This window comes from Acomys minous (genome assembly GCF_964271855.1).
Source record: "Acomys minous genome assembly, chromosome: 20".
Classification (NCBI taxonomy): domain Eukaryota; kingdom Metazoa; phylum Chordata; class Mammalia; order Rodentia; family Muridae; genus Acomys; species Acomys minous.
In genome coordinates, this window is record NC_140502.1 from 17,131,783 (window position 1) to 17,154,045 (window position 22,263).

General features: G+C 54.4%; 1 protein-coding gene across 1 annotated transcript; it reads right to left on the reverse strand.

Annotated features, from left to right (window-relative positions):
- Positions 1–891: 891 nt before the first annotated feature.
- EHD2 (EH domain containing 2) lies at positions 892–21,932 on the reverse strand. Its single transcript, XM_084770530.1, has 6 exons — positions 21,813–21,932; positions 18,701–19,160; positions 18,146–18,243; positions 11,091–11,503; positions 5,116–5,280; positions 892–2,365 (listed from the first exon to the last, which is right to left on the reverse strand). The coding sequence occupies exons 2-6, from the start codon at positions 19,102–19,104 to the stop codon at positions 1,814–1,816; spliced, it is 1,632 nt and encodes a 543-aa protein (XP_084626656.1). The 5' UTR covers positions 19,105–19,160; positions 21,813–21,932; the 3' UTR covers positions 892–1,813.
- Positions 21,933–22,263: the final 331 nt, after the last annotated feature.

Here is a 22,263-nt window from a genome sequence, read left to right on the forward strand (position 1 = left end):
AGGGCGCTCATGGCAGGGGAGCGGGCACGCGTGGGCGGGAGGCTCTCCAGGTCAGCGAGTCTCCCGAGCGAGGCGGGTGTGAATCTTGCACTAATCCTTACCCGGCTCCGCCGCCCACCCCCCAAAGACACAGTGGTCTCGTACTGCAGGATCTGCTCTAATGCATTCACGTCGTATCAGTGTGCGGCGCTGGAGGTGCTTTGGGGACTAAGGACGTACTGTACACAAACTGGCACTGGCCCTGGTCCACGTCCAGGACTAGGTTCCCAGGCCCCGCGGCGGGAGGCGGGAGGCAGGAGGGAGGGATGTCCCGGGGGTGGGGAGGGCCCTGAGTAACTTTTCTTTGGAAAATATGCAGGGTTGGCCCCCAGCCCGAGTCTGAGTCAGCGCAGAGTTGAGTCACAGGCTGCACCGCCCCGGTGAGCCAGGAAGGTCCCCCAGGCGCCTCTTCCTTAGGGGTCCCCCTGTTCCAAGACAGCCTGACAGAGACACAAGCAGCAGCCTTGGCTTTATTGGCCCTGGGGGGTGGGGGGACGACACTCTTGGGTTTCCAGCCCCTTCCAGCCGTCCTTTCTTCCTCAACCCGTCTTTTTCTATGATGTCCCCCACCGCCACCAGGGTCAAACACTAAGGCGCTAAAGACACAAGGTGGGGCGGGGCGCCTCTTAGGAGGAAAGGCTATAGCACCAAGAATTCCCAGTCCCCCAGGATAGCCATGGAAACCCCAGCTTCACTAAAGCAGCCCCACTCCTGGGCCTTTCATAGGGTCTTTACTTAAATATGACCTGAAGGTGGGCAGAGGGCAGCATACTTCGGTTCCCAAACCCCTGCACGTGCTGAGAGGACTAGGGGGGCGTTGGGCAGAGAGCATGGAAGGAGCTGGAAAGTCGGTTTTGTTTTTGTTTTTGTTTTTTTTCTATTTGCTGCAGGATCTTTGTGAAATGGGTATGGTCAGAATTTAGGATTTGTGGGGAGGAAAGGGAAAGAAAGGGGGTTCATATGAGGAAGGAGGAGGTCAGGTGTCCCCTCTGAATCCCCAATGGTCCTGGGACCTGAAGACATAATGGATGAAGGAATCTTAGCATGGCTGGGTAAAAAGTAGCTGCTTTTTTTTTTTTTAATAGGTAACTATAAAAAGGGACAAGGGGTCTTGCTGGTATCGGTGTTTGTGTGACTATGTAGATGCCACACTCCTGAGAGTCAGTTCCACCAGGGCCCAGCCTGCAACAAGTGCTCAATAAATATTTGGATGGGGCCGTGGGTGGGGGCATAGCTCAGTTGATAAAGAGTGCTTGGCCTGGCATGCAGGAGGCCCTGGCTGGGTGCACACCGCAGCACTGCATAAACCAGGCATGGTGGCTCCCGGCAGGAAACTCCAGCACTCAGGAAGTGGAGCCATGAAGGTGAGAAGTTCAAGGTCATCCTCAGCTACATAGGAAGTTCAAGAGTAGCCTGGGTTATGTGAGAGACTTCAAAAAAAAAAAAAAGGTCTACATACGAATGGTGGATGGACGCCTGTGTGTGTTTCTGTGATAAGCCCCTGTGTATGGAAGGGTGAAGGTATGAAGGACAGACAGGTTTGTCTTTCTCCCTGGTCCTCTTCAAGTGCTTTCACTGAATGTCTGGTGTCGGAGAGAAGCCACCCCCCCACCCTCACCCCCACCCCCCGCCCCAAGTCCTTAACAGCAGGGCAGGGTGAGCAGGCAAGGTGAGTGGGCCAGAGCAGGGATCTGCGTGTAGCCATGTAGCCAACTGGAGCTGGGGAGCCACAGCAAGGCAAAAGTGGGAGAGGGAGCCAGCGGCTGCGGCTGTCTCACTCAGCGGAGCCCTTCTGGCGTCGCTTGGAAGGGGGCACCAGGCGTCGGGGGAGGTTGGTGGGGAGCCCATGGCCTTCGAGCTTGGCCTCGATGAGGTGGCTGGCCAGGGCAAACTCCTCGTCATCCAGCATGCCATCTCGGTCGACATCGCTCAGCTTCCAGATCCGGCCCAGCACAGAGTTGGGTAGCTTGGTACCCACCATCCAGGTTTTGGCCTTGGAGCCGCTCAGCTTGCCGTCGGCAGGCGCCAAGTTGTAGAAGATCTCATCGTATTTGGACTTGTCCTTGGTCACCACCCACTCGGCATCGTCTTCCTCGCCTTCCTCGCCATCCTCCAGGGCCTCATCAGGGCCCCGCTCCACGAAGGGCCCCATGTGGGTGCCCTCAAACGCACCGCCCTGCACGCCAGCCTCCACGCTCTCCAGCTCCTCCTGCCGAAGCAGCGGCATCAGCTTGGCGATGTCGTGCGTCAGCATCTCATCCAGAGCCTCCAGCAGCTTTGGCTTCAGTGAGTGGAACTTGGTGAAGTCGTGTGCCATCAGCAGCTCCTGGTGGGAGGAATGGAGAAGCCTCAGAGGTAAGGGGGAGGGGCACCATCACAAGGCCACGCCCCCAGGCCCTTACTGGGGGATTCTAGGCACTAATGAGCCTAGTCTTGTTTGTTTGTTTGTTTGTTTGTTTGTTTGTTTTTTTGGTTTTTCGAGACAGGGTTTCTCTATGTAGCCTTGGCTGTCCTGGAATCGCTTTGTAGACCAGGCTGGCCTCGAACTCACAGCGATCCGCCTGCCTCTGCCTCCCGAGTGCTGGGATTAAAGGCGTGGGCCACCACGCCCGGCTTGAGCCTAGTCTTGTTTTACAGCCCCTCCGCCCCCTTTGAGCCAGAGTCTCATGTAACCCAGGCTACCCTCCAAATCGCCGTGTTAAGAGAAGATGATCTCAAACTTCTGATCTTTCTGCCTTCATTTTTACAACTGTCACAAGCATGCACCACCAATTCTTTTCCTTATTTTATTGTTAGAGGAGGCATGGCTTCTGTAAGGTGTGAACACTGGCCTTCAGTCTGTCATCTTCCTGACCCGGCTTCCTGAGAGGCTGGGACCACAGGTCTGTATGAGCAGGCTCAGTTAGCAGGCTCAAAGTTGATGCCTTAGGATAGGCAAGCAGGAACTAGTCTCTGCCTTAGTGGATATGACCTGTACCACTTTTGTTTGGTCAGCCCCGCCCTGCCACCGGGAAAGGCTACCCTTCTTAGCAGGCTGAACAGTCATGTGACTAAGCTCCAGCCAATTGTCTTTTTTGTTTTGTATTTGTTTTTGTTTTTTGAGACAGGGTTTCTCTGTGTAGCCTTGGCTGTCCTAGACTTGCTTTGTAGACCAGGCTGGCCTCGAACTCACAGCGATCCGTCTGCCTCTGCCAATTGTCTTTAAAGCACAGGTTGCACGCACACCTTCTAGAATTACCCAGTTTAATATATGGTACCCACAAGCTGCATGTGGTTTTGTAAAGTAGCCTAATCTATAATTCCATTTTTGCTTTTTTTAATGTGTTATTTTTATGTCTCTGTATGCGCTTGCATGAGTTCATGTGCGCCACGTGTATGTAGGAGCCCACAGAGGCCTGAAGAGGGTATCGCATTCCCTGGAACCGGAGTTACAGATGGTTGTGAGCCGCCACGAGGATGCTGGGAACTGAATCCAGGTCCTCTGAAAGAGCATGTATGTTCCCAATCATTGATCCATTTCTCCAGTTCCATTTGTTTTGTCTGTCTGTCTATTTATCTATCTATCTATCTATTGACAGCGTCTGACTATCCAGCTCAGCTCAGGCTGGCCTAGAACTTGCTATGTAACCTAGGCTGGCCTTGAACTTATGATCATCCTGCCGTTGCCCACCTCCCCAGTGCTGGGGTTAATAGGCATGGTTCAATATACCTGGCGATAACTCAGCTTTAATATGGTCAGTGCCTACCGTATTGGATAGCACAGCTTGGACCATTTGCGTAAAAGAAAAACGCCGAGTCCTTGAAGAGAGAGGCAGGGCCTGGAGAGATGGCTCAGAGGTTAAGAGCACTGGCTGCTCTTCCAAAGGTCCTGAGTTCAATTCCCAGCAACCACATGGTGGCTCACAACCATCTATAATGAGATCTGGTGCCCTCTTCTGGCCTGCAGGTGTACATTCAGGCAAAACAGTGTATACATAATAAATAAATCAATCTCTGAGGGGGGGGGGCTGTACTCATCTGCCTGACTTCCCTTTCAAAGATAGGATTCTGTATAGCCCAGGCTATCCTTGAATTCCTGTAGCTAAGGCTTCCTTGAGTTCTTGATCTTCCTGTCTGTATCTTCCAATTGCTTAGATTATAGGACGTTAGCTACTTCCTCTCTTCTCATGTTAAAATATTTATTTTGATTTTACGTGTGTGAGTGTTTTGCCTGCATGCATGCCTGTGCACCACATGTATGCCTGGTGCCCACGGAACTCAGGAGAGGGCATTGGATCCCCTGGAACAGGAGTGATAGATGGGAGCGAACTGCCACGTGGGCGTAAGGAAAGGAACCCAGGACCCCTACAAGGGCAATAAATGCTCTTAAGCTCTGAGACATCGCCCAACCTCCCTCTCCGTCTTCTTGCTGGCTGGGATGCAGACGTGACGATTGGAGTTCCTGCAGCCATTAATGCCCTGAGGTCTCTTGGCGGGCAAGCATGGAGAAGAGGAATACAGTCCCTCCCTGGCTTCATAAAGCAGCAAGTTGTCCCACCCCTGAGTATGTTCTAGGGCCTTAGTAAGGGGGGAAAAAGTAACTTCCCTGTTAACTACTGTTATGGGTTTTCTCTTTCCTCTGTTATGAACCCTAACTCATAAAGCCAGGTTCCCATGGGTGAAAATGCCACCCAGCTCTACAGCCTTCTAGGCTCTGTCTCAGAGCCTACGGGGACTCTCTCATCGACACCCTGCCTTCCACCCTGTCTGCAATATCCCCACCACGACCACCTGCATCACCCTGCCACCCTGTCTGCACCTGCCCCCCGCACCTGCATCACCCTGCCACCCTGTCTGCACCAGCCCCCTCCCCCCACCTGCATCACCCTGCCACCCTGTCTGCACCAGCCCCTTCCCCCCACCTGCATCAACCTGCCACCCTGTCTGCACCAGCCCCCTCCCCCCACCTGCATCACCCTGCCACCCTGTCTGCACCTGCCCCCTCCCCCCACCTGCATCACCCTGCCACCCTGTCTGCACCAGCCCCTTCCCCCACCTGCATCACCCTGCCACCCTGTCTGCACCAGCCCACCGCACCTGCATCTTCTGGCAGTCAGGAAAGTCCCCAGGGGAGATGTGGTGCTCTAGCTGGATCTTCGCGAAGATGACAGGCAGCTTGAGGATCAGCTGCTTCTTTTTGTTCTCCTTCCCGAACACTGAGGGCATCTCTTTCTTCAGGTAGCTGATGATGTAAGCATGCACCTGCAGAAGGGCATCCACACCTGAGCCTGCCGTACAGTCACCAGGAGACCGGGGCTGGGTAGGGCAGGGCCTGGGAACCTGCATTTCTTTCTCTTTGAGACAGGATCTCATATAACCCAGACTGGCCCTGAACACCTGTTTCTCCTGCCTCCACCTCCTGTTGGGGCAGCAAGTGTTTATCACTATGTATAGCTTTTCTTTTGTTTCTTTTTGTTTTGTTTTATTTTGGTTTGGTTTGGTTTGGTTTTTTGAGACAGGGTTTCTCTATGTTATCTTAGTGGTCCTGGACTCACTTTGTAGACCAGGCTGGCCTCGAACTCACAGCGATCCGCCAGCCTCTGCCTCCCGAGTGCTGGGATTAAAGGTGTGCGCCACCACGTCTGGCTCAGCTTTTCTTTTTTGTTGTTGTTGTTGGGTTTTTTTTCTTGGTTTTTCGAGACAGGGTCTCTCTGTGCATCTGTGCAGTCTTGGCTGTCCTGGACTCACTTTGTAGACCAGGCTGGCCTTGAACTCACAGAGATACACCTGCCTCTGCCTCCCGAGTGCTGGGATTAAAGACATGCACCACCACGCCCGGATCTCTCTCTCTCTCTCTCTTTTTTTTTTTTTTTTTGGTAGATGGTTGCACTTCATACCCCAGGCTGGATTCAAACTTGCAGCCATCCTCCTGCCTCAGCCTCTTCGATGCTGAGATCACAAGTGAAAGTCACCATGTCTGGCTGGACACATCCCTTTCTCTATAATTAATATGTTACAGGCAGGTGAACCCCACTGTCTTCTCTTGTGAGGTTCAACCTAGGCTCCTGTCTCTGCTAAGCCATCTCAGCCCCTCCCAGCTTTACGCTCTGGCAAGCTGGCCTCACCCACATACCAGTCCAGAGCTGGGACTTGCCTTTCTCCTGTTCACATTCCTACTCAGCCGCAGAGCCTGAGGTCCTCCAAAGCACTCCAAGGCTCAGCTCAGAGGGAGTTGCCCTTAGCTGTGCCTAGCTCTGCAAAGTCCAGTTGGACTTAAACCGGCAACGCTCCTGCCTTTACCTCCTGAATGCTGAGGTTAGAAAAACTTCAATTTGCCATTTGCATTTTAAAACTTTTTTTTTTTTTGAGACAGGGTTTCCCTGTGTAACCTTGGCTGTCCTGGACTTGCTTTGTAGACCAGGCTGACCTCAAGGGCTTACAGGTGTGTGCCACCCTACCCATCTGCATTTAAAAACTTTTAAATGTGCCGGTGGCGCATCCCTTTAATCCCAGCACTCGGGGAGGCAGAGGCAGGCGGAACGCGGTGAGTTCGAGGCCAGCCTGGTCTACGAAGGGAGTCCAGGACAGCCAAGGCTACACAGAGAGACCCTGTCTCGCAAAACCAAAAACCAACCAACCAAAAACGTTTAAGTGTGTATGGGCATTTTGTCTATGTGTCTGAGCACCATGTGTGTGCAGGGCCCACAGTGGCCAGAAGAGGACAGCAGACCCTCTGGGACTAGAGTTAGTAAACAGCTTGGTGGGTGCTGGGAACCAAACCTGGATCCTCTAGAAAAGCAGCCAGTGCTCTTAACTGCTGGGCATCCCTCCACCTACCCCCTCCATAATCCCAAGAGCCCCACGGCCCTCCCCGCCTGGCTCCTGCAGCTTCACCCACACCCTCTCCCTCATCTTTCCCCTCCAAATACTGCTCACCAGCACTTCTCAGTGAGCAGCGCACCGTTTCCCCCAACCTCAGGGCCTTTGCATGTGACCATGCTCTCTGCCTGGAGCTCTCTCCTAGTATTCCCTGCCCCCTGAGTTTGTCCATGAAAACCAAGTGATTATCTCCACCCCTTCTGTCTTCTTCACAGTTGAGCTGACGTCACTGTTATTATTATTATTATTATTATTATTATTATTATTATTATTATTATTATTATTATTATTATTATTTTGGTTTTTTGAGACAGGGTTTCTCTGTGCAGCCTTGGCTGTCCTGGACTTGGTTTGTGGACAAGGCTGGCCTCGAACTCACAGCGATCCGCCTGCCTCAACCTCCCAAGTGAGAGTGCTGGGATTAAAGGCATGTGCCACGAGGTCGTTATTTTATCTAACTGGTCTGTTTCCCTCCATCAGACTAACGAGCTCTGCCAGGCCAAGCCTTGTCTGTTTCCTCTGTCTCCAACCCCGGGACAACAAGCACAGTGTCACTCAGGAAATCATTGTGGGATAAGCCACTGCACTTGAGAACCTTTGAACCACATTCTCATACATTACTGGAAAATACATGAGCATGGCAGAACAATTGACTTCGGGCATGTCTGCTGCTGGCAGGCGGCTCCATCCAATGCGCATGCTCAGATGGACATAAAGTAAAGCCGGCCATAAGCATGGGCCGGAGTAAAGATGCTTGCTGCCTTCCGGGAGTTGGGTTCCTGGGGCCCACGTGTGGAAGGACAGAACTGACACACGTTGTCCTCTGGCCTTGATAGGTAGAATGTGGCATATGAATGCACACACACACACGTATCATGCGCACACAATAAAATAAAAATTAAAAGCCGGGTGGAGGTGGCGCACGCCTTTCATCCCAGCACTCGGGAGGCGGATCTCTGAGTTTGAGGCCAGCCTGATCTACAAAGCAAGTCCAGCCAGGGCTGTTAGACAGAGATACTCCGTCTCGAAAAAAACAAAAACAAACTTAAAAAAACAAGTGATAAAAGAATAATTTCTTCCCAGATTTCGGCTACAGGCGTTACAGCATTCTGCAACCACCCCTCCTAGTAGCTGACACATCCACCAAAGGGCACAGACAGAGCAACACGAACACCCTACCCTGCCTTGTACAGATACGCAACTGAGACTTGGGCGGTGAGTTACCAGGAGCTCTTAATGAGCAGGTTCTTGGCCTTTTGGCCTTGGACCACCGAAGGAGAACATTCAAGGGAAGTTAAAGCCATGTGAGCTGTTATTGGTCACTGGACCAAGTGCGTCTGGGTCATTTGTGAGGGGGTGGGGTGGGGCGAGGGGAGGGCGTGTCACAAAGTGGGATGGCATAATGAAGTTTGGTCAAAGCCAATCCTGAAGACTAGGACCCTGGGCACCAGGCAGGCACTAGGGACCTAAGGATGAGCTTAAGGACTAGAGGAAGGCTTAGCCTACAGGTCTAAGAGGCCAATCAGAATAGGGGTCAGAACGGGAAGTTACCGTCTGCTTCCGGGAGAAAAGGAACGCCAGTAAGGAAGAGCCGGGGAAACGAGAAGAAGGGCTGAAACAACCAGGAGAAGTAGGGTTTGAAGTAGTGGGCCACTTGAGAAGGATGGGACTTGCCCCAGCAGGCTAGTAGGGAGAGACGTGTAGGGATGTGGTCAGAAGGACTAGGCCACTGGGGAGGAGGTGTGGCCTGATAGAGTGAGTTAATGGAAATGAGGAGGGGCGTGGCCTGAGGAGGGGCCCTCAGAGAGGTGTATAGCCTGTTTGGGCAAATCGATTGTGGCTTGCTGTGCCTCTTAGGGCAAATCAATGAGGGGAGGCGGGCAATGGGAGAGGCGTGGCTTGTTAGCTACTCAAGGGGCGTGGCCTCCTAGAGCTGCCCCCAAAGGGGAGGGGCGTAGTCTGCAAGGACCGCGGCTCTCCCAGCTGATGGAGGCTGGCCGGAGAGCTGATGGCTTTTCCAGGGAGGAAGCGTGGGAAGGTGGCAGGAAGAGATAAGGGAGGTGGCGCGGGCAGGGCTGGGGAGCGAGTCGGACGCCGGGGTTTGTCCCGAGTTTCCGGAGCCACCTCCCGCCTGGCCGGGGCGCCAGGTGTCCGGCCCTGTTCCTTGGTCCCTGTGCTGCGGGACCTAAGAGAGTGCTGCAGAGGGGGTTGAGGGTGAGCTATAGGGTGCTGAGACAAAGAAGAAGTGGGAAGAAAGAAAAGACTAGGAAAAGAGCATGAACAAGAAAAAAAAAAGCGGGAAAGGGAGAAATGGGGACACAGTGACTAAAGGGAAACCCTGACCTCCTGGGGCAGGCGCCTTGGGCCTCAGTGCTCTCTTAGAGGATTCCTGTGGTAGGGTGGGGTTGGAGGCAGTGATTCACCCCTCTCCAGCGCCTTAAACCACACCTTGGATGCCTCTACCACCTAGAACTTTCTTGGCCTTTTCTCCAGCCCAGCTTCCTGCCCTACCTCCACCCCTGGCAGCCGCCCTTGTAAATGTTCCGTTGGGCTCTGAAAGCAAAGGCCTTGCCCTCCTCTTCCTCTCTGAGGCCCACCCTGAAGCAGGCTGCGTACAGCCTCCAGGCCCCTAGGTTCTTCCTAGACCCGAATTCAGTCTCCAGAAGGCAGCTTGAGCGTAATCCTGTCATCTGCTCCAAACCTTTCCGTGTCTCCCCAGCGCCCTTAAAATAAAGTATAAGAGGGCTGGAGAGATGGCTCAGAGGTTAAGAACACTGGCTGCTCTTCCAAAGGTCCCGAGTTCAATTCCCAGCACCCACATGGTGGCTCACAGCCATCTATAATGAGATCTGCTGCCTTCCTCAGGCCTGCAGGTGTACATGCAGACAGAACACCATATACGTAATAAGTAAATAAACCTTCAAAAGAACCATTTAAAAAAAAAAAAAAACAAGGCCGGGCATGGTGGAGCACATAGGCAGGCGGATCGCTGTTGAGTTCGAGGCCAGCCTGGGTCTACAAAGCGAGTCTTAGGACAACCAAGGCTACACAGAGAAACCCTATCTCGAAAAACAAAAACAAAACAACAAACCCAAACAAACAAAAATAAAGCATAAGATGCGTGGGGTAGCCCGAAGCCTCGGCAGTGTTCTGACACCCAGCACCTCCTCAGTTTTATCATATATTCCCTCTGCTGCCCTCTCCTCTAAGAAGCCTTTCTGACTCCACCCAGCCCTGAGACTGGAGCAGTGCTTGCATATCACTGCTGTGGGGACGGGTCTGTCTTCTCCTCCAGGAAAAGGGTGAGTCTTGAAACTGTCCTGGGGCATTCAGACCTAGAGCCTCACTGGGCAAGGCAAGAACCGCCTTGGCCATTAGCTGCATCGCCAGCATGTCCCAGCAGAGCACTGGGCACAGGGGTGACTTTGTTCAAGCTGAAGTCCCTCCGGGTGTCATTCATTCCATAAATATTTACAGAGCAATTCAGATCCAGCGACACTCATGAAAGGAATTCTTTTTTTTTTTTTTTTTTTTTTTTGGTTTTTCGAGACAGGGTTTCTCTGTGTACCCCTGGCTGTCCTGGACTCACTTTGTAGAGCAGGCTAGCCTCAAACTCACAGCGGTCCACCTGCCTCTGCCTCCCAAATGCTGGGATTAAAGGCGTGCGCAACCATGCCGGCCTTGTTTTTGTTTTTTAAAATGGCCACGAAAGGAATTCTCGGATGCCAAGCTCTTCAGAGGGGTGAGTCCCAATAGGATAAGGCATAAATCAGGAGTAGGTATGCTTATTAAAGGAGCGGCGCCTTTCTTTTCTTTCTTTCTTTTTTTTTTTTTTTTTTTTGGTTTTTTGAGATAGGGTTTCTCTGTGTAGCCTTGGCTGTCCTGGACTCCCTTTGTAGTCCAGGCTGGCCTCAAACTCACAGCGATCCGCCTGCCTCTGCCTCCCGAGTGCTGGGATTAAAGGCGTGCGCCACCACGCCCGGCCTGAGGCGCCTTTCTGAGAAGGTGACATTGGAAGGAGCCATGTGGACCTCCATATCCTCCATAGCCTCACGGGTCCTCCCCAGGCTCCCTAAGTTCTCCTCGGCTTTCTTCAGCCCACGTGCAGCCTCTTGACTTCCTCCTCCCCCATCTCCTGATCTCCCTCAACTTCTCCAAGTCTCCCGTGCCTCCCGCGGACCCAGCATGCTCACCCGCACCAGCCGCGCCCGCTTCACTAGGTCGTTGAGCTTGCGCAGTGCCGCATGACGCGGGAGACCTTGGATATCACGGAAGAGATCCTGTTCCTCGAGCTCGAAGAGCCGCCGGTTGTCTGGCACAAGGAGCGGCTGGGACCAGAAGGAGCCGATGTAGACGCGCAGGACTTCCGGCGTGCCCACCACCTTGCCCAGCGCCCACATGAGCGCCCCGTAGACGCGCATCAGCTGCTGCGTCTCCACCATGTCCGCCTTGTTGAGTACCACGCGGATCTTGTCCTCGTGGCCGCGCAAAGCACCAATGGCCTCTGAGAACTCATCGGAGATCTCCAGCTTGTGGGCGTCGAAGAGCAAGATGATGAGGTCCACGCGCTCGGCAAACCAGCGCAGGACAGCTGGGAAGTCGTAACCTGGAGCAGGCAGGGACCGGAGCCCAAGGAACAGAAGTCACGTTCCCACACCACGGTCACAGCGCCCATTCTTCTGAACTCTTAAATGCTAAAGTTGGCGGCTAGAGAGATGGCTCCGCAGTTAAGCGAACACACACACCGCAGTCCCAGAAGACCCCCCCCAGTTCAGTTGGTGCCCAACACCCCCGGCAGGTGGCTTACAACCTCCTTTAACTCCAGTTCCTGGAGATTCAGTGTCCTCTTCTGGCCGCCTTGCGCACACTCACATTCGAACACATACGCGTACAATTTTTATTTACATTTTAAAATGTGTCTTATCCTTTGCGTGTATGTGTACGCGCGCTCAGGCGCCAGTGCGCATGTGTGTGCAGGTGCCTACAGAGGCCGGAAGAGAGTGTAATACAGACTGCCCGTAGCTGGATTTAGGGATGGCTGTGGACCATCTGACATGAGTACCTGGGTCCCCTGCAAGAGCAGCAAGTGCTCCCACCCACGGAGCCATCCCTCCAGCGCACACCGAATTTTCAAAATTCCTAAAGTGGCCAGAGATGGTGGTGTGTGTATACCTTTAAAATGCTGGCACTCAGGAATCAGAGGCAAGTGGATCTCTTTGAGTCTGACACTGGCCTGGTCTACGTAGCAAGTTGCAGGACAGCTGGGCCTATATAGTAAGACCTTGTCTCAAAGGAAAATCCTAAAATGATCTCAGAGAGGCTCCAGTACTTATGAACCCACTCCCCAGCCACCTGATGTGCCCCTGTCATCAGAGCCCTTCCTGGGGACTTGTTGGATATGCAAGCGGTTGAGTGACAGGAGGCTAGGGCTATTTTCTGGTGTGTGTGTGTGTGTGTGTGTGTGTGTCTGTCTGTCTGTCTGTCTGTCTGTCTGTCTGTGTGTCTTTGTATGTCTGTGTATGCCTATACATCTCTGAGTATGTGTCTGTATGTTTGTATGTCTGTGTGTCTGTGTGTGCCTATATGTCTCTGAGTGTGTGTATCTGTGTATGTTTGTATGTCTATGTGTCTGTGTGTATGCCTATATGTCACTGAGTATGTGTGTCTGTGTATGTTTGTGTGTCTGTGTGTAAGTCTATGTGTCTCTGTCTCTGTGTGTCTGGGTATGTCTGTATGAATGTATTGTGTCTATGTCTGTCTGTGTCTGTATGTCTGTGTCTCTCTGTGTGTATGTCTGTATGTCTGTGTATGCTTGTGTGTCTGTGTGTTTGTACGTCTCCATGTGTATCTCTCTGTGTATCTGAGTGTGTGTAGGGGGGAGGTGCACACGAATGCAGGTACCCATGAACGCCGTAGGTGTCAGACCCCCTGGAGCTAAAGTTACAAATGCTTGTGAGCAACTCATTTTGGGTGCTGGGAACTGAGGTTGGTTTTGCTACAGGAGCAGTTCCCACCCCTAACCACTGAGCCATCTCTCTAGGAGTGAGTGCTGTCTTCTTGCCCCCATGTATGCTCAGTAGTTTATGTCTATCCAGTCACTAATTCATCCATTTCTTTTCTCATTCATGGCCTTCAATACTTCTCCCTATTCTCCTTCGCTTATTCCTTCACTGAGGAGCAAAACTTTTTTTTTTTAAATATTTTCATTTAATTTTAATTTGTGTATGTTGGTGTGAGGGTGTAAGATCTTGGAGTTGCAGACAGTTGTGAGCTGCCATGTGGGTGCTGGGAATCGAACCCTGGTCCTTTAAAAGAGCAGGCAGTGCTCTTAACCACTGAGCCATCTCTCCAGCCCTGATGAGCAAAACTTAAGAGAGCCGAGAAGACCACGTTAAGACCCACTCCCTGGCCTGGCAACCAGCGATCACTGCCCTGCCCCCGTACACTGCCTGATATTAGGCAAGCAGCTAACTTGCCTATATCCTAAAATTAAAATCAAAACAAAAGCCGGGCCTGGTGTGGCGTGGTACACGCCTTTAATCCCAGCACTCGGGAGGCAGAGGCAGGTGGATCTCTGTGAGTTCGAGGCCAGCCTGGTCTACAGAGTGAGTTCCAGGGCTACACAGAGAAACCCTGTCTCAAATAACAAAACCAAACGAAGATGACAGATGAGCTCTTTTATGGGAAAAGCCTAAGGCAGTATGTGCCATTGTGCCTGTGAAGGGGTAAAGTAGCTTCTGGTGCCTACATCTCAAGAAAATTATTAAAGAGCAGACAAAGTGCCTGGGGGCAAACTAAGTGTCCAACAAACACTAGCCGTGGGCCACCAGCCACACAGGGCTGACTTGGGCCTCATCTCTACCCGTCTGCTCCCAGTAGAAAGGGAGGTTGAGGGAACCCCAACTCTGTCTTTAGAGTCCGGGTACCAACCCGTCTTCGGAGTGGTCAGGGTTAGGATGTGGAGTTCACGGAAGCTGTGGAGAGTCCCCTAACTTGGCCTAAGTGTGGATCCAGGAGGACTTCCTGGAGGAGAGGTTATAGAGGCAGCAGCTGCGGGGGGGGGGGGGGGGGCGGTGTTTGGAGGGGGAGAAGGAGGCCACATCCCTGCCGTCCTGATTTGAGCTCTGGATAGAACAGACTCACTCGTCCCACAAAACACCAGTAGGCAGGCAATTTATGACTCCGTTCCTCAGCTGAGGGAACTGGTGGGCGGCAACAGGGCAGGAGTCAACTCAGTAGCTATAGCTGCCTACCACCCCCCTATCCTTTCCAACCCCCCCCTACCCCCCTACCCCCCCACCCCCCCACCCCCACCCCCCCATCCCCCCACCCCCCACCCCCCCAACCCCCACTCCCTCCACCCCCACCACCCCCCCACCCCCACCACCCCCCCACCCGCCAAGGTCCAGGAGGCAGCATGCTCCTTGCTGGTGAGAGAGGGGGGAAGGGGCAGGGACATTGTTCTGGGAGAAGGAAGGAGCAGGTCACTGCAGGGGCAGCAGCTGGGGCCCCCCTCCCCCACTGGTCTCTATGTACACCCTGGCCTGGATTTGGAAAGTGTGTCTCATGGGGTTGAGCAGCAGGGAGGGAGGGAGGGAGGTTGAGTCAGCGTGGGAATGGAGCCGTGGCAGAGAGACTGGATGCTCACCCAAGAAAAACAGTCCTGGTTGCCCATCACCCAGGCACCTATCTGCCCGATGCACCTAATTCTCAGAAGTTCCTATGGTTTCCTCCCCCATTCACAGGCGGGAAACTGAGGCACAGAGATAAAATGTGTGCCGCGATTGCTTAAGCCGTTTATAGTTTCAGGGAACAAAGCCTGGGGTGGTGGCGCATGGCGGTCATCTCAGTGCAAGAGCAGCTGAGGCAGGAGGATTGCTACCAGTTAGGGGCTAATTTGGAATATATACTGAGTTCCAGACCACTCTGAACTATAGAACAAAACTGTCTGTCAAAAAAAAGGGAGATGAAAGCCGGGCGGGGTGGTGCACACCTTTAATCCCAGCACTCGGGAGGCAGAGGCAGGTGGATCACTGTGAGTTCAAGGACAGCCTACAGAGCAAGTCCAAGACAGCCAAGGCTACACAGAGAGACCCTGTCTCAAAACAAACAAACAAACAAACAAAAAAACAAAAAAAACCCAAAAAACCAAAACACAGGGAAATGAAAAAAATCAGCAGAGTCCAGGCTGTAGGTGTGCCAGTGAGATGCCCCAGGCAACAGTCACACCAGGCAAACTTCTCCAGGCAGCCACACCTCTGCCAATTCACACTCAGATGTGCACTCCCAGCACCAAACAGCTGGATACATCAGAACCTCCTGCAGCCAGACCCAGGCTCCCAGACACATACTTATGTGTCAGAGTCTGGGACTTGCACAGATAGGGAACTCACATACCATCACAGACACAGAAATTAGTACACTTGAGCACGGAGCCCTGTCTGAACACATCCTATACTGCAGTGACATTACTGTGATGTCCAGGCTAGCCTCCAACTGGTCACAATCCTCCTGTCTCAGCTTTCCTAGCACTAGGATGACAGATGTGAACTGCTACATGATCTCTCTTTGGTAATTATACACCTTTCAAGATGCACAGGATAGCCCACACACACATAAGTATAGATTCAGACAAACATATCCATGTGCAAGCAAGAAAACACACACACACACACACACACACTTTAAACTCTATAGTCACAAGAGCTGAGAATGTAGCTCAGTGCTAGAGCCCCTGCCTAGAATCCCCCAGTGAGGGACGGGGGGTGTGGCTCAGTGGTAGAGCCCCTGCCTAGAATCCCCCAGTGAGGGGCTGGGGATGTGGCACAGTGGTAGAGCCCCTGCCTAGAATCCCCCAGTGAGGGGCTGGGGGCGTGGCTCAGTGGTAGAGCCCCTGCCTAGAATCCCCTAGCTAGGGGCTCAAGCCATGGCATACTTGTCTGTGTGCAAGGCACCAACAGCACAATAAAACAGCCTCACAAGATCTCTCCATGCCCTCCCTTCTGCGGCCCCACACCTTCTCTCAGAATCACACAAAATCACAACTAGTCACAAGCAGCCAGCACACAGCACACGTAGCCACTCACAACACTTCCATTAAGCCACACACTACAGAGTCATGGCCGCCAGAGTCCCAGGACCCACACCCATTACACACTACTTCCCCAGGATTCACTCAGTTCTCCCACCCCCACCCCCACAGGTCCCCAAGGACAGACAGGCTCCACCTCCTGTGCCTCCAGGGCCCGAGGAAAAGGAAGGGGGAATCCCCCATCCCTACCCCTCTTCATCTCCTGCGGAAGCCGGGCCCCTGGCCTCCATCATTTAGGCCCAGCCCAAGGGCTCAGCACACCAGGAATTTCTCCCTCCCCTCCTCGCCCCCCCCCCCTCCAGCTGGCAGAGCGCTGTGACACTCCTGCAGCTGCCTCCTGTGTTTCTCCCTCGGGGCTGCTCTGCTGGACAGCAGCCAGGGGCACTGGGTACTTTTGGAGCCAAAGCCCTGCCCTGGTCCTGCCTCCTGCCTGGCCTTGGGTCCCCTCTGCCCTACACTGCTGCCTCCTTTACCCCAATTCCGTTGCTGAGGTCTAGAGATGGGGGGGTGGGGGGTGGGTGGCGGGGATGCCAGGGATAGGGAGAGACGTGGGGGGAAGGGAGAGAGACTGGGGTAGGAACGGGGCTAAAAGGCTGGGCAGGGTGGGTGGGGACGTGCTCACTGGAGGCCCCCGCTGGAATTCACCCCCCGCTGCTCCCCCTGCACAGCTGTTTATAAATTCCAGGCCTGGCCTTGGCCCCTACCCAGATTCTCCCTCTCAGGCCCATCTGTGGCCCAGCCTCTAAGCCAAGAGCTCCGAGGAGCAAGCATAGGGCTCAGGGCCTCCCTGCCCAGCCCTGTCTCTTCCTGGGACTCTCTAGCACCTCCGGCCCCCGCCCCCCTTGTCCTCCCCCCCCCCCCAGGCTCTGTCCCTCTTTATCTCTCCTTTTCCATCCCCCTGGCCCGCCCAGACATGTGGCTCCAGCCTGCTCACACGTGTTCACCCGGGACTCCCCGCCCCACCACCAGAAGCAGTGGAGGGAATGGCCGCCTCCTCTAGCTCCATTTGTCTGCAGAGGGACAATCAAAGGGGACCCTGGCCTCCTCTGTTAAACTTAGAGGTGCGGGTCCAGCCCACCTGCTGTGGATGCTAGAGCCCAGGCGCCAGCCTCCTCCCTCAGACTTATATGTACAGACATCAGCCCAGCCTCCTCCCTCAGACCTGTGTGCACAGACATCAGCCCAGCCTCCTCCCTCAGACCTGTGTGCACAGACATCAGCCCAGCCTCCTCCCTCAGACCTGTGTGCACAGACATCAGCCCAGCCTCCTCCCTCAGACCTGTGTGCACAGACATCAGCCCAGCCTCCTCCCTCAGACCTGTGTGCACAGACATCAGCCCAGCCTCCTCCCTCAGACCTGTGTGCACAGACATCAGCCCAGCCTCCTCCCTCAGACCTGTGTGCACAGACATCAGCCCAGCCTCCTCCCTCAGACCTGTGTGCACAGACATCAGCCCAGCCTCCTCCCTCAGACCTGTGTGCACAGACATCAGCCCAGCCTCCTCCCTCAGACCTGTGTGCACAGACATCAGCCCAGCCTCCTCCCTCAGACCTGTGTGCACAGACATCAGCCCAGCCTCCTCCCTCAGACCTGTGTGCACAGACATCAGCCCAGCCTCCTCCCTCAGACCTGTGTGTACAGACATCAGCCCAGCCTCCTCCCTCAGACCTGTGTGTACAGACATCAGCCCAGCCTCCTCCCTCAGACCTGTGTGTACAGACATCAGCCCAGCCTCCTCCCTCAGACCTGTGTGTACAGACATCAGCCCAGCCTCCTCCCTCAGACCTGTGTGTACAGACATCAGCCCAGCCTCCTGCCTCTGACCTGTGTGTACAGACATCAGCCCAGCCTCCTCCCTCAGACCTGTGTGCACAGACATCAGCCCAGCCTCCTCCCTCAGACCTGTGTGCACAGACATCAGCCCAGCCTCCTCCCTCAGACCTGTGTGTACAGACATCAGCCCAGCCTCCTCCCTCAGACCTGTGTGTACAGACATCAGCCCAGCCTCCTCCCTCAGACCTGTGTGTACAGACATCAGCCCAGCCTCCTCCCTCAGACCTGTGTGTACAGACATCAGCCCAGCCTCCTCCCTCAGACCTGTGTGTACAGACATCAGCCCAGCCTCCTGCCTCTGACCGGGCTTCCTCCTCACTCACCTCGGCTCACTCTCTGTTTGGCACCCGACAGGATGCCAGGCGTGTCGATGATGCTGATGCTCTCCAGAACCTGGTTGGGGAGTTGGGCGCACATAAACCTGGAGGTCGGGGAGACAGAAGGTCAGGGGTCAATGCAAAAAAAGGGCAAACAGAGAAGCAAAGAAAGGACACTAAGGGTTATGTCAAAGAAAGGCAGGTGCAGAGGATAGAAGTCTTGGAAAGAAGACAGTTCCGAGGCATCATAGGATCTATAAAAGACCCTATCTGTGTCTGGGGGTATCCCAAGTCACCGATATTGTTACCTTAATTTTTCCAGATGGATATGAGAAGCACACAGAGAGGTTAAGTCACTTGACCAAGGCTGCCCAGCACTCAGCGGCAGAGGCACAATTGGAACTCAGGCTCCCACGGGGAAGGGAGCAGACGCAGGAAGGGAAAGAAGTAGGCAGAAAGAAGAGAAGTCAGAGCTGAGAAGGACAGAAGCATTCTGGGATAGAAGATGTCCCTTGTCCGCCCCCTCCCCCACCCCACTCCTGGCTGGCCGGCTGCCACAACCTGTTGAGGAAAGTGTTTCCAAAGGGGTTGAGTTTGCGGAAGGGCTTCTCTGGGTCCACAACGAGAGCATTGCCCGGCACGGTGCCCTCTGTCTCGCCGTGCATGACAGCCACGAAGCAGTCGGTTGTGGGCTCGGGGCCCACGCGGGAGCCCGGGACCTCCTGCTCTAGAAGGTACTGGATGAAGCTGGTTTTGCCGGTGCTGTACTGGCCGGCTACCAGCACCATGGGTTTGCCGTCGAAGTCGGCATCTTCGAGGGCTGGTGAATGAAAAGCCCCGAAACGATAGTGTTCCTCCAGCGGCAGAAGCTTCGTGCGGTACAACTCCTTGAGGGACGAGGTCACAGTGCGGATGGCCTCCGGTTGCTGGCTCCGAGCCCCGCCCTTCTTCAACCAGCTGAACATGGCGACTTCGATGCCCACTGGGTCACCCAAAGAGACTTACGGGGTGGAGAGCTCACCTGCGGGAAGAGGAGGGAACGTGGAGGAAGACTGTAGGCAGCGGCTAGAGTTGTGGGGAGGGAAGGGTGGGGGGTTGGGGGGGGACGTAGGGATGGGAGAAGAGAGAGAGCGGCTAGCATGGAGACTAACAGTGGGTATGGTTCAAGCAGGGGATCTTGGAGCCGGGAATGGTGGCGCACGCCTTTAATCCCAGCACTCGGGAGGCAGAGGCAGGCAGATCGCTGTGAGTTCGAGGCCAACCTGGTCTACAAAGGGAGTCCAGGAGAGAGAAGGCTACACAGAGAAATCCTGACTCAAAAAACAAACAAACAAAAAGACCCTATCTCAAAAGACCCACCTACCTCCACAGAAAGTCAGACCCAGACCCATTCGTCATTACCTCACAAGTCCCTCCTCTGACATGTTTTCACTGAAATGACTTGCCCCTCACTGGGGGATGCTAGGCAGGGGCTCTACCACTGAGCCACGCCCCAGCCCCTCACTGGGGGATTCTAGGCAGGGGCTCTACCACTGAGCCACGCCCCAGCCCCTCACTGGGGGATTCTAGGCAGGGGCTCTACCACTGAGCCATGCCCCAGCCCCTCACTGGGGGATTCTAGGCAGGGGCTCTACCACTGAGCCACGCCCCCAGCCCCTCACTGGGGGATTCTAGGCAGGGGCTCTACCACTGAGCCACGCCCCCAGCCCCTCACTGGGGGATTCTAGGCAGGGGCTCTACCACTGAGACACGCCCCAGCCCCTCACTGGGGGATTCTAGGCAGGGGCTCTACCACTGAGCCACACCCCCAGCCCCTCGCTGGGGGGTTCTAGGCAGGGGCTCTACCACTGAGCCATGCCCCCAGCCCCTCACTAGGAGATTCTAGGCAGGGACTCTAACTGAGCCACACCCCCAGCCCCTCACTGAGGGGGGGGAGTTCTAGGCAGGGGCTCTACCACAGAACGGTGCCCCCCAGCCCCTAATTTGGAGGACTCTAGACAGGGCCTCTACCACTGAGCCACATCCCCAGCTCTGTGGCAGCTCCCTTCGTTTTCATGACTTCATCAATTAACTCTATCCCTACCCCCATTTTAAGCCTTTTTGAGACCATGTCTTGTGCATTCCATGACGGACTTGAACTCAATGTATCTGAGGATGGTCTCGAACTTCTGATCTTCTTGTCTCTACCCCACTAGTGCTGAGATGACAGACATGCACTGGCATGCCTAGTTTTATCCAGAGTTGGGGGCTAGAAGTCACAGCTTCAAGCATGCTAGGCAAGCACTGTACAAACACTGCTAAGCCCTCACCCCTACCTACACTGTTCCAAGGAGGAAACTGAGCCTCAGGGAGACAGCAAGGATCACCAAGCCGTAAAGCACTGTAGCTGGAACGCCTCTTTCCCATCCTAGGTCTCAAGAGCTGAGGGGGAAAAAGTCATCGACAACCTGGAAGCAGTGAGCACCCCCAAAAGCCAGACTGTGATCTCTGTAGCCCCTCAATACTCCCATGAGCCTTTGAGTCACTATAGAGTCTGAGGTGCTGAGCCTCCTGGTGATCTCTAACAGTCTCTCCCCTTGCTCCGTAAGTAGATGCTTATTATTTTAGTGGCCTCAAAGAACCGGCTTTTGGTCGGACTGGAGTCTCTAAATGTCATTTCTCGCCGAAAGAATCCAGGGCTCCCTAGAGAAACAGCTATCCCAGAGCTGGGCCCTGGGAAGGAACAAGCCGATCTGGATCAGCTCAAAGACCATCAGGGATGCATGTCTGGGGGCCACGTGCATGCCCTGGGAGCGCAGAAAAGTGTTGGATCCCATGCACTGAAGCAACAGATGGTTGTGAGCTGCCGTGTGGGTACCGGGGATCGAACCTGGGTCTTCTGGGAAAGCAGACAGTGCTGAGTCTGACCTATATATCTCCTCCATCATCACCACCACCCTTTAAAAAAAAAAAAAAGGTCTCACTGTGTATCTCTGGCTGGCCTGGTATATAGGCCAGACTGGCCTTAGACTCAGAGATCTGCCTGCCTCTGCCTCCTATGCCTTAGGATTCAGGGACTGTGCCACCATATCTGGCTCAAAGATGGGACAATCTAAGCATCGAAAAACAAAACAAAAAAAACCCCCTCCAAATCAAAACATTAAGTCCATAAAGTCGTATTGGCAAAAAGGGAGACGGAAGAGTAAAAAAGAAAATGGTTTGGAGAAAAGTGGTGGGAAGACATAGGCGGATGTAAGAACCCGTTACATCGATGCAGAGAGAGGGCCCCCCCCCCCCCCCCCCCCCGCTCCGGGAAGTGTCCCAGGCAGGAAGGCAGCTGAGGGACATCTCTAAAAGGACGCTTTAGGGGCAGCTGAAGGGTCTACAGGAAGAGGCTCCTGAATGGCAGGACAGAGCGAGGGGGGCAGAGATGGGTGTGGAGGGTTGGGCATCTTCGAAGGTGAGGAAGGCGAGGGAAGGGAATGGGAGAACTGGAGGCGCGGTAGGGGGATTGCGGGCGCGACAGGAGGACTAGGGAGAGGCTGAGGAGACCTGATGCGGCTGGGGAAAGTCGTGGAGAACAGAGGAGCGGAGGTCCCAGAGGAAGAATGTGGGAACTGGAAGGGACTGGGAAGGACAGGGCACAGACTGTTACAGGAGCAGGGGTGAGGACTGGAATTTGGGGAGCACTCACCAGGGATCCGGGAAGCGCAGAGCAAGCAGTCTGAGCCCTGTGCGGTCCGTAGCGGAGTGAGCCGGGTGGGGCAGCGCAGGAGGAGCGCTGGGCAGGGCGGGCCCGGGTCCCCTGTCCCAGGCCGGGCCGGCCTCGGGCGCCCCCTGGCGGGCACTGTGTGAAGAGGCTCCCAGGCTGGCTCGTGCTGTCCAGTTGGCCCGCCAGCTTTTGGCTCCCTTGAGCAAAAGAGTGGCCAGCAGCGTCTGCAGCGGGTCTACCAATAATTTATCCTGCCGTAGTGGTGCATATTTATACTTCCAACACCAGTGAGACCGATGCATGACGGCAAGTTTGAAGCCAGCCTGGACTATCTGTCAGGATCCTGTCTCAAAAAATCATTGTTAGCCAGGCGGTGGTGGCCCACGCCTTGAATCCCAGCACTCGGGAGGCAGAGGCAGGTGGATCCCTGTGA